The sequence below is a fragment of the Zootoca vivipara genome, chromosome 4 (genome assembly GCF_963506605.1).
Source record: "Zootoca vivipara chromosome 4, rZooViv1.1, whole genome shotgun sequence".
NCBI lineage: Eukaryota > Metazoa > Chordata > Lepidosauria > Squamata > Lacertidae > Zootoca > Zootoca vivipara.
In genome coordinates this window covers 53,582,646-53,598,281 of record NC_083279.1, presented here as the reverse complement: position 1 = coordinate 53,598,281, position 15,636 = coordinate 53,582,646, and the positions used below count along the sequence as shown (strand labels likewise).

The 15,636-nt window shown below is 45.7% G+C and overlaps 1 protein-coding gene across 4 annotated transcripts in view; it reads right to left on the bottom strand.

Annotated features, from left to right (window-relative positions):
• APP (amyloid beta precursor protein) overlaps positions 1-12,163 on the bottom strand; it is a 143,100-nt gene extending 130,937 nt beyond the window's left edge. For 3 of the 4 annotated variants that reach the window (XM_035114850.2, XM_035114851.2, XM_035114852.2), the window contains exon 1: positions 11,931-12,163. In XM_035114850.2, the coding sequence (XP_034970741.1) occupies positions 11,931-11,990 (60 nt within the window). In that variant the 5' untranslated portion in view covers positions 11,991-12,163. The remainder of the gene's footprint in view (positions 1-11,930) is intronic. The other variant, XM_035114849.2, reaches the window with a different exon arrangement.
• Positions 12,164-15,636: the final 3,473 nt, after the last annotated feature.

Sequence of the window (15,636 nt, the reverse complement as noted above, 5' to 3'; positions counted from 1 at the left end):
ACTCCAAACAAGTCATTCATGACGCAATAGCTTCCCCCCAAGAGCCGCACATCTGCCTGGTCTCTTTCTGTATCAACAGCTTAACATTTAATAATTTGAATTATTCTTGCCTGTGTGTGGCAATCCTTTACTCTAACAGCCCACCATTTACAAAGCCCTCTCTGTGTATCCTCAGCTCAACTCCTCCTCTATTCAATAAGACTTAACACAGAGATCATTTTACAGAGAACTTCAAAAGAAAGGCGCCTATACCTCACACCCTCCACAGGCCTCATTTCTGTTCGTGCTACCAGAGGTTGGCTACCGGAATAATCAAGAACAGATATTCAATTCGAGATAGAATTCTTTTCTTTGAACAGGAGGCAGGAGCCACTAATACGGAAATAATGGATTTGACAGAAGGTGCGGTGGCTTTAGACTCTAACGAAACCTTACTATCAAGACAATTTAGGCTGCAAAGCCACATATAGCATCTGAGTACAGATCGGCTGAAAACAGAACTAGCCTAAGGATAACTTCAGCATGTAAGGTGACAAGACAGTTTAGCGATTACAGAGTAAACAAGGTTAGATATGTTGGGCGCGCATTCGGATCAGACAAACAAGAAGTGCTGTTTATGTCACACTCTCTTACAAAAACAACTCTAACTGCAGTATGAGACATTTCCTCGCAGGCCCTGCTCTATTAGAATAAAGTTACAGCAGTTCAAGGCAATGGTATATCTCTACCTTCTTCCCAAAGTACAACTTGTCTGGTCTCAACCTCAGTTGTAACATCAACAGCTGAGATGAGGGCCAGCTTGATAAAGACTATAAAGTGGGGAGTGGGCATTGAACCTGTGGCCCCCTGATGCGTTGGGCTCCAATTCCCATCAGCCCCACCCTGCATGGCCAATGGCCAGGGATGATGGTAGTTGTAGTCCCACAGCCTCTGACGGGCCACTGGTTCCTCATCCCTTCTACATAGTTCCTTCCAGAGGTGGGAAACCTTCTTGTTTGTGGGATCTACTTTTATTCAAACCCCAAGATCCATCAGTCAGGGATCAGTGCAACCACCAGTAAAGAATTCCAAGCTGGGGAATATGTCTTTAGTACCAGTACTGAGCAGAGCATACAGTCCTCCCACAGAAATTTCCACTCATGTGTGCTATTAAAAAACAACAACACCCCACATGTTTTGTTACTCCAAACTTTCTTCATTTCAGGAGTATAATAAGCAGGCCACTGCTGCTATACAATTGTACATCAGAAATCTACTGCAGGCTGCCCCATAAGATCTACCAGTACATCCAGATCTGCTTTTGGTAAAGGCTATGTGAACATTCTGGTTTCTTAATTTCACAATAAACATTTCAGGAAGATGTTCGGTTCTAGAACACATGAATGTACATACATAACCTGCCAGTAATTTTTAATTCAAAGTAGATGTTCACACAGCAAAGGGGTCAATACAATTCTTTGTTCCTTAGTCTGCACACATGTGTGCTAAAAAAACTGCATGTTGTGTTACCATATGTGGTGATGTTCGGAACTGCTATCTAGTATAAACCCCAACCGGTTGGAACTTAGGTTATGTTATGTGGAGTACACAACTCATTATCACAAGCTATCCATACATCAAGGGAATGACTGCAGCAATGCTGCTGATACTTTGAGAATGTATAACAACTATATACATTAGAAATATTCCACATCAAGATAAAAAACCAACAAACCTTTGCAAGGTAAAATTCACTAAGCCTTTTCATACACTGTTTCACATTAGGAAATTTGTCTCAGGCCTATACTACTATAAAAAAGAGCAACTTTTCGGATTCTGAATATTTAACTATTGTTCTGATCCTTGTCTGAGAAATCTTCAACTTTTGCCAGTTATGTGGTTCATACAAATCTATTCAAAGTAATTATGTTTCTTTGGAATGCTCGAAAGTGTAAATTGAAGAGTCGAAATGATTTGCATTCAAATCCCAAATTAAGATATGCACTCTTGGGTAATTTACTCTGCCCAATGCTTTATTCTATTTTCTTTTAAAGACCCAGTAACACACATTTAACTAAAATATAAATATAGCTCTGGGTGGAATCCACACAAGCTGTTCCTCCAATTATATTTATAGTTATAGTAATTGCAACAGAGCGAAGAAAATAAGGAATTAATACAGAAAGAAGCAAATCCTTAGCAATCCGTTATTGCAATCACGAGCCATTTGCATACAAAAATTCAATGTAAAAGTTATACAAGAGTGTCCAGCTGCATTATTGCTAAAAGGGAATAGTCAGTGGTTTTTAGGAAGTCCACAAGCAGATCGTGAAGACAACAACCATGTCCTTGTGTTTGACTCTCAGCAACAAGGGTCCGAAATTAGCAGAGTGCCAGGCACATTTTGCACCTGGCTGACACTCAAGAATGATTGAAATGTATGTACTCTGAAGCCTCAAAGTATAGGTAAAGGATAGACAATATGTTAAGGAATTTAAACAATAAAGAGTAGAGTGTTTTGAAAACTTAAGTATGGTACAAATATTTTTTATTGTAAACACCAAATTAAACATGTGTTAATAATTTCCCAGTTTCTAACACTGTCAACAACCAGTATTTAGAGACTGAAACACTGAACGTTGCATTTTGCATCATCAATGAATCTGTCCAACCTTCTAGAATTCGGAGGTGATAATATGAACTGTTCCAACTCCAACTGAGAGGGGGCATATAAAACTGCCTATAAGTATAAACTAGCACACTAGAGCCCAGACACTAGCCCAGACACTCCTTGTTCTAAGTTTCTACTTACAGAGAAGTATTTTTTAATGCTGGGAGCCCTTCATGAATTGACCCAGTGTGTCTGCAGCCTGAAGAAGCACATTCCACCCAACCACCTGATTTTGCTCCTTGTGTGAACCAGGCCCAGGAGAAGAAAATAAGCAAAAGAAAATCAAGCAAAGCTAACAGCAAACCCGAAAAGGACCAATAAAATCTTCAGATAAATAATAGTTAACAAATGCAAAACATCTAGTTATCCAAACACTTAAGAATCCATAACACACGTGCTATGACTGTGGAGGTTTGAAACAAACAACCCATAAGCCCTTTCAAAATACATATACACAAACTGCTCCACATTCGAGAGAACAACCAACCAACTAACTAACTACCAGCGGTCCTCTTAGGCAAATCATAGACACGTAGAACTGTAGAGTTGGAAGGGACCACGTGGGTCATCTAATCCTGCAATGCAGGAACATTTTGCCCAACATGGGGCTCAAACCCACAACCCTGAGATTAAGAGTCTCATGCTTTACCGAGTTATCTTCAGATCATATATTCATGTATAACTGGTAAGTGGGCACTGCTACTAAGCAGGAGGGGGCCAATAAAAGCAAGTACCCATTCAAGATATGCTAATAATTTAAAAGTATTGCATCACACTGAAGCCAATATAAAAACTTACTATCTCTGCTATACAAAAACTTTCTTCAGGAGTTTCTTTATGACAAGCATGGCAGAATGCCTTGTTTTTAAAAGGATTGCATGCTATCCCAGAATATTAACAGCTCCATAAAACCCAGTGAATGCTCAGATGGCTCCAACTTTGAAGACTGTGCATGGTGTTTCAGCTTTCCCAGATCTGGTGTTTCACGAGCGGCCCCCATCATTCCAAATGCATTTACTTGGACAAGCCCAGGCCTGGCGTCGGCTGTGCCATGCGTCACCCGGCTCACTGAGCATGAGACTCTCCCAACAGGAAAGGGACTTGCCTTTCTCCATAACACATTTTGCTCCCCAAAATCAACACTGTGTGCGCAAAACTGGCAGGGCTGAACCAAAACACTTTGCCATTCCCAACAGTGCTACAACACAATCTTACAGCATAGCCAAGAATGGTAGGGCAGATTTCTCACATTATTCCCCAGGACCTCTAAAGTTATTTATTTTTATTTGCATTTCCATCCCAGCAATTTCCCCCCGCCCCAGGAGCTCCAGAGGGTATTTATGGTTCTCCCCTCCTTATTCAATCCCTATCACAACCCTGAGAAGTAGGTTAGGCTGAGAGGCAGTGACTGGCCCAAGGTCACCTAGATGCCCAAGTGGGGATTTGAATCCTGAGTCCCAGCAGTGTTCAAGATAAGCCAGGCCCTTTTTTTGTAACTGGTGCAGGTCCAATTACAACTACATGGAGATCTCTGGATACCATGTTGGCGACTGACATCTCCATCTGGCTGGCCCCTCCAGCTTTCTTAAGAAGGTAAGCAAAAGAGCTTATTCATTGTATTTCATCTCCCAACCTTTTCCCAAGGAGTACATGGTTCCCATCAGCCTCAGTTAGCACAGCCAACGGTCAAGGATAACAAGGCTTCTAACAATGTGGGGAGGTCAACATCTGAGAAGGTTTCATTTGGACCAGGCTCATTCTCAACTCCCCAGGGGGACTGAACCTAAGACCTTCTGCATGCAAAGCATATGCCCTACCACTGAGTTACTACTCTTCTTCTGCAATCAGACCACCAGCAGGGAGCATGTAAAGCTGCCGTCTGACACATTCACCCAGCTCCCAAGAGTCCCCTCTTTTGAAGCTTTGGAAATTAATGGCAATCCTACATTTTCAGTTTAATTAGAAGGAGCGTTGGAAGACACCAAACAGCAGGTGGAATACAGCCTTATGGGTCACTTAAAAGACAGGTCGTGCCTGTAGGTTTGAACCAAGCAGGGTCTGAATTTGTTTTAATCAATCACTTTGGCAGTTCAAATATTTCAGACCATGAAAGGTCTAAATACATCGGCGAGATTACCATTTTTTTAGTAGCTATGCTAAAACAGACTCGGAATTAGTGGGACAATGCCTCTACTAGTCCAATTTATCTTTTAAAAATCCAGGATGTTGATTTTAATGTTACACAGAACTCTTTTTTTCTAGGTTCAGTATTGTTCTGAAGAAAAGAAATAAGCTGAACACCACCTATCCAACCTTTGAACGTAACCAATGAATCACACTGCCATCTCTGAATGTTAACAAGTCACCACAAAGACTTGACTATTTGGGAAATAGCTAGTTCCCAAACACACAGCAGATTCTCAGCCTACTCCTGGCCTCTGGGGTCTGGGATATGAACATGTGGAATCAGGGTATGGGCACCAGGCTTCAGTCAGGGCAAATAGGAATCAAGAAAACCACAACTGATGACCACATAACATAGGCCTGTATCAACATGTCCTCAGATGTAACTATATAGTCCTGCAACCAGAGGCAGTAGTAAACGTATGCAAAGTATTTCAAATACCATGAGGAACATGGCCACATACATGACTCAGAGTCAACTTAAGAGCAAGACTCATAGATAGCAAGATTAGTCAGAGTGCAAAATATACAATTAGGAACAGATAGTGAAAGAGAGGGAAGAGTGGCTTTTGCACGTCCTGAACAAGAAGTAAAAACAAACCAGCAATGTCTCTGGTCCATCTTTAAATCAGTCAGTTCTGTTGAATACAACCAAGTTGTCCTGAGGATTATGGCTATGTTACAGGCTCTATTTAAGCAATCGTCCAAACCATGGTTTGAAAAATTGGAAACAAGCCTCTTCTCCTCACATGCAACTTCCTCCTGTTTCCTGCTTAGCACTAACCATAGTTTGCTGGAACGTTCAGATCAATAACTATAGCCTTTGTGACCTGGAATATATAAAAATGAACTGGAGTAGGAAGTCTTATATAAAAGGCTAAGAGAAAGGAGTACAAATCCCGAGCGTTGGTCATGGGATTTTAGTTTTAGACCACAAAAAACTGCATTTAGCATTGTGCCAGCAAATATACCCAGTGCTAGAAATAGCACACTTTGGACTTCTGCAACCCTATACTACCAAAGAACATGTATTTTAGTTTCTGACATCTGAGAGCAGGAAAAATTAAAAGTTGAAAATAGAAACCACCAATTTTGTAGTAAACAAAAGAAAGTGTATCATTTGGGCACAAACAGTTGCATACAGTCACAATACTGATGACTAGCTGCATATTTGGATATTGAGTCTGGTTTTATATTACAATATTAAAACCATCAGGCTCATGAAAAAATTAAAAACCCAACAGGCAAAATATTGCTATACTACAGCTATTGTTGCCGATCAAATAAAACTGATGCACTTCACGTCTGTAGCCAAGTTTATTTGTTGTGTCAACCTGTAACTTTCCCATTCAATAAGCAATGTACAACCCACTATTTCATAAAACTGTAAGAAATATGGTCATGTATTCAGTTTGTTAAAATATGTAACAAAGAACACTCCGCTAGCTAGTACAAAAGTTCTACTTAGTCAACATGTTTGAATACTTATACCATATAAACGATAAACATTTTATGTGCATGCATATGTGTAGCAGAAAGAATGGCCAAGGCCTTTATCTCTTGGTGACTTAAATCATTCTATTCTGCATCTTAAATATAATCACCTAATGCACACCACTGCATAACATATCTTGTATGAACACCGAAGACATTTTAAGAGGCATTCCTGCACCAAGCTGCTCCCAGTCACTGGAGGGAACCAGAAGCTCTCCATACATTGTTGGACTAAAGCTCGTAACATCCCTGACCACTGGCCATGCTGGCGGGGAGCTAGGGAAGCGGTGTTAGAAACTCAGATTTATAAGCTAGGTGTCAAATGGCTCCTTAAAACAGGGTCACAGTCGCCAAAATGCAATGCCTAGTTGCCATTTGGGGGCCAAACAGCTCGAAAGTCTTATTTTTTTCAATACAACTTTTTGGTTCCTGAAATTCATTCTGATTGTGCAGACAAAATATAATGCATAGAATTCTATAGGATGGGAAAACAGGCAAGATCCAGGCACGCACCACCAAATGGTGAACATGTCAGGTGGCAAATTTCAAATGCTATAAGGAAGTTGTAATCCAGGCACGTCCAACAGGTAGATCGTGATCTATTGGTAGATCACTGGATGTCTGTGGTAGATCACTGGCTCCCCTCAAAGAAGCTCAACAACTTTGGCTCCCCTAAAAAATGCTCAACATTTTAGCCCTCTACCCCCCCAAAAAACAGGGCTTTCCCGCCTCAGAAAAGTTCAACAACTCTGACCCGAACCCCTAAAAAATGAGGCTTTCCTCCTCCCTAAAAAAAGCTTAACAACTTTGACCTGAACACCCCAAAGGGGGTTAGATCACTGCCAGTTTTTAACTGTGAGTAGATCACCGTCTCTTCAGAGTTGGCCACCCCTGTTGTAATCCATTAAAATTTGGAGGACCACAAGGTCTTTATCCCTAATCCTGGGTCTCACCAAAACTCAAACCTGAGCAACTTCCACAGACAATAGATTTTATTTTGGCTGAAAGGCAGCACTCAAGCCTCAGGTTTGGAAATTAAATAAGCATCTTTATTTTCTACGAGCTTACATTCTAAGTTACTACAGTACTTCCTTTGTAAACATTGGCCTTGGAATGATTTCAACATTCAACAGAAATAATAAATCTCCAGTTAAGGCTGTAATTAACATCTTCAGCACATAATTTTGTTTTATAAAATGAGCTTCACAAAAACAATTTAATTATGTCCAATTGGGTTAACACTGAAATCTGACAATTTGCAGCAAATGATGCCAGAGGGTGGGGGAGAGAGTGAAAAGAAAAATCTATCCAAGGCCATAATAACTGAAAGCAGAGAAGGCTTTGCAACTGTAGACAATATTGTTCATCACAACACCAATCCTATCCTAATGGGTCTGACATTCTTCAGAACAAGGCCATGTAAATTAGTTCAGTACAGTAGGATGGTTTCATTTTATAAAACGAAAAGCAACTGGAATGTGCAACAATATGTTGCAATGTAAGTTCTCTCCCTGGGGAAGGTGCGGCTGTCCAGATGTTGTTGTAGTACAATGTTGTGTTTTAATTGTTGTAAACCGCCCTTGGAGCTTGGGTTGAAGGGCGGGTAATAAATTGTAATACTAATAATAGTAATAATAATACAACTCCCATCACCCCTGACCAGTAGCTGTGCTACCTGCTGTCCTGATGGGAGTTGTCCAATAATATCCAGAGGGACAGAGACTCCCAAACCCTCCTCCAACAGGACTACTTCTGTCCCGGTTGACATCCAGATAGCCATGCCTTCCTCCAGGATCCTATAAACTGTCAAAGGCTCAAACCAGCCAATTCACCTTTTTCCTCTGGTACTTCTGCAAACCTCTGAGCTTCCCCAACACTACTGATTTTGTCTCAAAATGGCATCATTTTTGCTCCCTTTCTCTCGGTACAAGGGCACCAAGTTCACCATGAGAGGGACTGATGTGTCCCTTGTCTTAATTCTTATGCACCCATGGAAAAGGGTTAACAATATTGCTGAGGGTTCAGTTTGAACCAAGGTACAACAGAGTGTTATGCTTGGGGCCAGACCTTACATGCCAGAGATAGGCTCTGTCGCATATGAAGGAAGCTTGTAAACAGCTCCTCATCCTGGGGCAGGTAAAAATAGGGTTCTCCAAGACAGCCCTGGCAGGAAAGAACAGTTTCTGGGACCAGCAGGGACTGACACTGTAACCTACCCCACCAGCACACCTTTATGCTGGGTGGGGGTGTGTGTGTGTGTCTCACAACCAGCCCCCAACTTGGATTAGAGGAGTAGTTTCATGAAGCATAAGGCTTTCAAAGGCTACTAGCCCTGATCCTACATTCTACCTTCCGCTGTTGGGAGGCAGTGTGACTTCTGAATCAGGGCCATCTTAAGCATGCCTGGCGCAACGGATCCCTCTGGTGCCCCCGCCCCGTTTCCCGGTGCGACGGGCGGGCGGGCGCAGCTGCCGTCTGGAGGGCCGCCACCCTGCGCCATCCAGCCTGGCCGCCACCCTGCGCCATCCAGCCTGGCCGCCCCTGCGCGCGGTGGAGGCGGTCCCAGGCCCGCGCGCCTCCGCAGAGCGGCCTGAACAGCTGAGAGGCGCGCCTAGGACTGCATCCGCCGCGCCTCTCAGCCACCGGACCCGGCCCTAGAGAAGGCCCTGTTCTGAATACCAGTTGCTGAAACTGCAGGTGGGGAAAAGTGCTGTTGTGTTCCGGGGTCCTGGAAGAACAGGATCTGGACTAGAATCAGTGTTAGAAACTAGGATAGGAAAGCTATTCACCACATGGCTCCGGGAACTTAGGCTCCGTGTGCAAAAAGAGAAAGTCTAGTCGACATTTTGTCCTTTTTACTTCACTGCGCAGCATCGATTCTACTTTGGAGTCAGTAAATTAAATAAATAAAAAAAACGCACTGTGCAAATAATACGATTTATTTGAGAGGGTTAGAGTAGATGACCCTCAGGGTGGCCTTATAACCCTATGAGTAAAACCAACATTTGAATTGTGAGCTATTCTGGTGGCTTAGTGACTTAAGCCTGGTTCACTGTAGGTTTGTTAAAGCAGGTTTGGGCAAATGACTTGCAGTGACTGCTCAAGTTGCCCTGTGAGTGGATTGCACTCCTCCTGGAAAAGGCAGGCAACTCATCCCGCCTTAAAAAAATAGCGCTCAGAAGATGCTTGAAGGCATTCCTATCTTAAAGGTGACACATGAGGCTATGACTCCAATGCAAAAAAAAAGGGGGGGGAATCAGTGAATTTCTGCCTAGCTGCTCTTTTGCAGATTGCATTTTGTCTGGATATTCCACCCACTCCACACAAGTGAAGCATCATCCATCAGTTGCTTAAAACCTCCTATTGCACAGGCTTTCCCTAACCCATAAGAGTGGGCCCTGGTAGTACTGAATTCCTGCTTTAAGATAAGGTTTTTTATGCTGCACAATATCTGTTTCTAGGGTATCGTTTTATTGCTTTTAATGTTCCATTCCTGTGTGGCACTGAGAAATTCTAAGAATTAAGCAGTTTAGAAATGCTTTTAATTAAGCAAACAAACAATACTCTTACAGCCCCTACACAATGACTCAGAACTAAGGATGCAATCCTTGCCTCACGGAACTCAGTGGGACTTACTTAGGAGTAGGTACGTTTAGGATTCCACCGCAAGTCTCAATAATTTCACTTGGACTTGGCTTGCGTAGCATAGGATTACAGACTACACCCTGAGAGTAAGTCCAGTCAAACCCTAGGAGACTCACTTCTGAGCAGAAGCAGACAGAACTGCACTGTGATTTGCAACGAAGGAGAGGCAGCTAGTCTGGAAGAAGAAAGGTTTGCAAAAACAAGCAAAAAAGAAGATCAAGAGATAATGGCTAACATCCATCCCTGCAAAAAAAAGAAGAAGCAACTGTATTCCTCCTTACTCTATGTGAATGGAGGTATTTTTCTTTTCCCTATCTCTTCGGGACTGACAAATACAGTGATTTGCACATTATTCTTAATGAGGACAAATTAAATCCTAGATTCTTTCCCCAACAGTCTCCAAAAGAGGTGTGGCACTTCTGCCACTCCCCTAATCTCCCCCACCTTTAAAATAAGAGGGGAGCAGGCTGGTCAAAACCGCAGCCTCGACCACTGAATGATGTCTGGACCTAACAGATTCTTTCTGAAAGCGCAAGGAGAAGAAAAGCAGACAGCCAAGCCAAGCACAAGGCAGACCCCAGTTTAAGGAAGAAGGGGAAGAGCACCCGCTCCCCCACACTGCCCAGTCGCGTGCCCAGGCTCCAGTCCGTTGCACCCAGCCCTGGCTGCCTGGCGGGCAGTTAGATGAATGGGAAAGGAGAGTTGTTTCCAACACCTAGCGGTGAGGGTTGCTCCAGGCTGCAGCTCCCATTATTACAGCGCTTCCTTGCTGCACTGCAGAGGCGCCATCTTCTTGCTCTTAATCTTCCCCGCCAACCCATTTCCTTTCCATCGGCTCCCTAAACGCCCATCCTAAGAGCACTCCACTCCCCTCCTTATAACGCGTGGAGGTGCCCCTGAAAAACACGAGCGGCCAAGGCGATTTCCTCCCGCAAGACGGCGGGCGGGGGGAGAGAGAAGTCACCCCCCACGACACACACACACACACACCCCTCTCTCTCTCTTGCATCCAAACAAAGTCTGCAAGGCGCTCTCGGATAAATGAAATGGGGGAGAGTGGAAAGTGCTCCCTCCCAGAAGCAAGTCCTGCCAGTTGTGGGAACAGACGGGGGGGGGGAGGCTGGCTTCTGCTTTCTTTTTCAGGAAGCGGGGGGCTGCCTTGTGCAAGGGGGGGCGGCTATTCCGCAGGAGCCGCTCTCAAGTTACTCAGAGGCACCTGATCCAAAAACTTGACTCCCCCCCCCTCCCCAATGGACGGCTGGATAGACGGGTGGTCCTTAACCGCCTGTCTCCCGCTTGTTTTCCGCACTGGAGCGCAGAGAAAGAAGAGGAGGAAGAAGAACGAGGCGAGGAGAGGCGGGAAAGCGGCGGGATGCCTGCCGTCTCCTCTCCCGATCTTCCCCGCGGTGGGTCTCTCTCTCCTCCCCGCCCTTCCCGGTTCGGTTTCCCACCCCCAGGTTCGCCACACCGGGGCAACCCAGATCTCTCTCTCTCCAGGACGGCAACAAAAGCCACGCAGCGGCCAGGCGACGCGATCGCGGCTCTGCCAAAAGCCAAACACACGGGAGGCGGATCGCCAAGACGGCGCACCTCGCCCTCCTCCTCCTTCTCCCCCCCCCTCCTCCCAGCTTCCCGGAGACTGTCGGTCGCGAAATCCCCCACCAGCACCGAGGAGGCGCACGACCCGGGCACCCCCCTCCCTCCAAGAAGCCTCCAAGTCGGCGCGTCCCACCTCCCCGCCCCACCTCTCGGCGGAGCCCATTGTTCAGGCGGGGGGGGGGGAAGAGAGAGAGAGACCTCTGGTCCAGGAGGGGGGCCGGGGACGCCCCCTCGCAAGGCCCCCTCCCACGGAGCCAAGATCCCGGTGGGCAGCAGCAGCAACCGGGAGGGCAGCCCCTTCATTATGCCGTGTCTCCCACCCACTCCCACCCCACCCCATCCCCGGCGCCCGCCTTACCTCCAAAGCGTCGGCGAGCCACGAGGCCGCGAGGAGCAGCCCGGCTAAATGCGGCAGCATCGCGGTTGGCGGGGGAAGGAGCGGAGGCTCCCGCTGGAGAAGGGAGAGCGGCGAAATCCAGCCGGCGGCTCGGCTTCCTCGTCCCCGCCTCTGCGCTGCTGAGGAATGGAAGGGAGCTGCAGCAGCAACACCAGCCGAGCTCCGCCGAGGAAAAGGCGAGTCAGCTGATGATATCCCAGCCCACCCAAAGCAGCGGCGGCGGCAGCAAGGCCGGCCCTCCGCAGAGACCCCTAGCGGAAGCGCCGCGCAACTACAACCGCCCTCCGCGCACGCACACAAACACACACGCGCGCACCCCCGAGGCGCCTGCGATAATAATGGGAGCGAATGTGGGGCGGGGGGGAGGAAGGAAGGAAGCCGAAGGAGGGGGCGCAGGAGCCCCGGTGGCTGTCTGATGGCTGTCTGGGTGGGGCGGGAACTCCGGTAGGGCCATTTCATCCCTCGCTCTTCCTTGGTTTTTTTTTAATAAACTATTTTTAGAAGCAGTGCAGCTTGCCTGTAGATTCGCGACCAGACCTGGCGTCTCTCCTGCCTTTTGCAGGTTACCAGGTGGTCTGTTTTCTTGTTAGACATGGGGCGGGGTAGCGTTTTGTCAGTAAGATGCGGTTGAGGTTTGGTTACAGACAAGCGGGGTATAAATTTTGGGAAATAAAGAAAGGAAACAATGTAACAATAATATTGCTAGTTACAGGTAGGTAGCCGTGTTGGTCTGAGTCGAAGCAAAATAAAAAAATTCCTTCAGTAGCACCTTAAAGACTAACTAAGTTTTTATTTTGGTATGAGCTTTCGTGTGCATGCACACTTCTTCAGATACCTGTGAGTTGCTGTGAGTTTTTGGGGGGGTGGAGTCATGGGCATACCCCAGGGGGTAACTGCCCCCCCCCAAATCAATACAATTCTGAGGTTCTGCCCCCCCCCCCAACAAAAGCCTGCCTCCTAACAAAAATCCTGGCTACACCCAGAGGTGGGGTGGGATTATTAGACTGTATGATGCCCGCTGCCCTTCTAAACCTCTGGATCCAGCAAGGGTTATAGTCAAATGAATGATCTCATTGTTCATGTAGCCAGGCAAGGGACACAATGCCTCCTAAGCATGGGTCCTTAATATAAGAAAGGGATTTCCTCTCTGCCAGAGGACATGGGGGTGGGCCCCCTCCCTCACCTGGCTGGTAAAGGTAAAGGGACCTGACCATCACGGACGACTCAGATTGCAGTGTTCATCTCGCTTTACTGCCCAAGGGAGCCGGCGTACAGCTTCCGGGTCATGTGGCCAGCATGATTAAGCTGCTTCTGGTGAACCAGAGCAGCGCACGGAAACGCCGTTTACCTTCCTGCCGGAGCAGTACCTATTTATCTACTTGCACTGCTAAGTTGGCAGGAGCAGGGACCGAGCAATGGGGAGCTCACCCCATTGTGCGGATTCAAACTACCAACCTTCCGATCAGCAAGTCCTAGGCTCTGTGGTTTAACCCACATTACCACCCACGTCCCCCACCTGGCTGGTAGCGAGATGAGAAAAAAGCCAAGAATGTGAGAAAAAGCTTGGCTAGAAGCAAGCAGAAGCCAGAGAGTGAAAGCCATGCTTGATTTCTGTTTGAATCCAAGGCTGTAGCTGTGGGAGAAGCAAGCAAGACCTTCTGGGCTGTTAATGCTGTGAGCCCTTCCATCATAGGCTCAGATTGTACATACAGTATGTGTAGATAAACCATATACTACGGTATAAAGATGCTGCAGTCTCCTCTGCCCCTCATTCCAGGGCAATGGATCCCTGGGTAAGTGCCTGGAACCCCTGGAATCACTGCTCAGAGATTGGGGTGGCATGCCACAGTATAAACCCTGCAGCATGTGCATTGCTGCAGTGGATGCAATTTCCTTCAAGACAGTTTGCTTTGAAAGGCTTTCATCCTACCCCATATTTCCTTATTCCCCCCCCCCCGCTGCCTTTTTTTAACAGCTAGCTTTCTCAAGGAAAATCTGTGCCACTATCCGTATGCTTGTATGTGTGGGAGTGACAGGATTTGATGTGGAAGAGGAAATGGTGCTTTGAACTTGTGGAACAGCTACTGAAGGAATTTTTTTATAGCATTTTGAGAGTTAGATGTTTCTAATTAACCCTATTGTTTGCCGTCTCTGAAGTGAAAACCCTCTAGATGCAGCCAAAAAGTGTTAGAACCATGTCAATGTCATGTTTTAATCACTTGAAAGAGTATTTAAAGGACAAGATGTAATTAATGGGTATGGTTTATTTTATTTATTTTTTTAATGCTTAATGCAGGTTATCCTTTTAATTCCCCAGGAGAAATCTTTTAAGAATAGCTCTGGTGTGCTTTGTTTTCCACGTGAACAATATGTGCAAGTCAGAACATAGGACAAGTCTGCTGGATCAGGCCAATGGCCCATCTAGCTCAGCATCCCATTCTCCCAAAGGCTAGCCAGATGTCTGTGAAAAACCCAGAAGCAGGATTTGAGTACAGCTGCACTCCCAAGCACTTGTAATTTCCAGCAAATAGTATTCAGAGGCACTCTGCTTCTGACAGTGGAGACAGAACATGGCCTCTGTTGCTAGTAGCTCTTGATAGTCTTATTCTCCGTGAATTGGTCTAATCCTTCTTAAAAGCCACCCAAATTGGTGGCCATCACTCCATCTTGTGGGATTAAATTTTACAGTTTAATTATGCACTGTGTGAAGAAGTGTTTTCTTTCATCTGTCCTGAATCTTCTGACATGCCACAGACTGTAATGGTTTTCCCATAATGCAAAGTATAGGTTAGGACCCCAACCAATGGGAGCCCTTGTTAAGGTTTGAAATGTTGCAAGGATTTCAAGAAGTCTCACTGGGCTCCTTTATAAATTCCTCCCAGTTTGTAACATTTCATAGACTGGTCTGATCCATGGCCACCTATCAGCGAATCTCTGAACTGAATTGGTAGATTGATTTGGCTAGCCAGAAACAGAGCCATCGCCTAGATAATGAATAATGTGTCCCTTTCATTTTCTAAACTATCACGTGAATGTCCTGAGAGCATGATGGTTGCTTACACTCTATATGCAAAGTTATGCAAGTATTGGTAGAAGGTGCAACCAAATGCTGCAGTGTGGAATGCTCCTGCTCTGAATACTCCATTGCTTCTCCCTTCCACTCACTTTTCTGCCCCTCCCCCTGCCAGCCCAATCAATCAATCAATCAATCAATCAGCATTCTGTGGCCACAGAGGAAGCTAAGACTATTGAGCTGTGCTTGAGTCTCTCCTGCACCCTCTACTTCTGGTGCTCTTGCCCCACGAAAATATTGCACCTTTACACCTGCCAATCTGGTAGTTTCCCCAAGCCAGCTGTTACTTCCTGCTTGTGCATGGATAATGCCATTTTGGCTACAAAGGAACCCGCACTCAGACCCTTGAAATCATTCTGGGTATACATGATACATAGCCTCATTTCCTATCCATATCTGATCGCATTATACATTCAATAGAAGAACCAGTACCCCGGTATCTCCAGCGCAGTTCTTCTCAGTTGCAACTTGCTACTCTTAACAGCATGTCTTGAAGATGAATAGATTTGAGGGAATCAAGCAGTGAGATCTGATAAGCTTCCGTAAAAGGGAAGAATAAAATGGTAACTGAAGGGAGATTGCTCATCTGTTAAA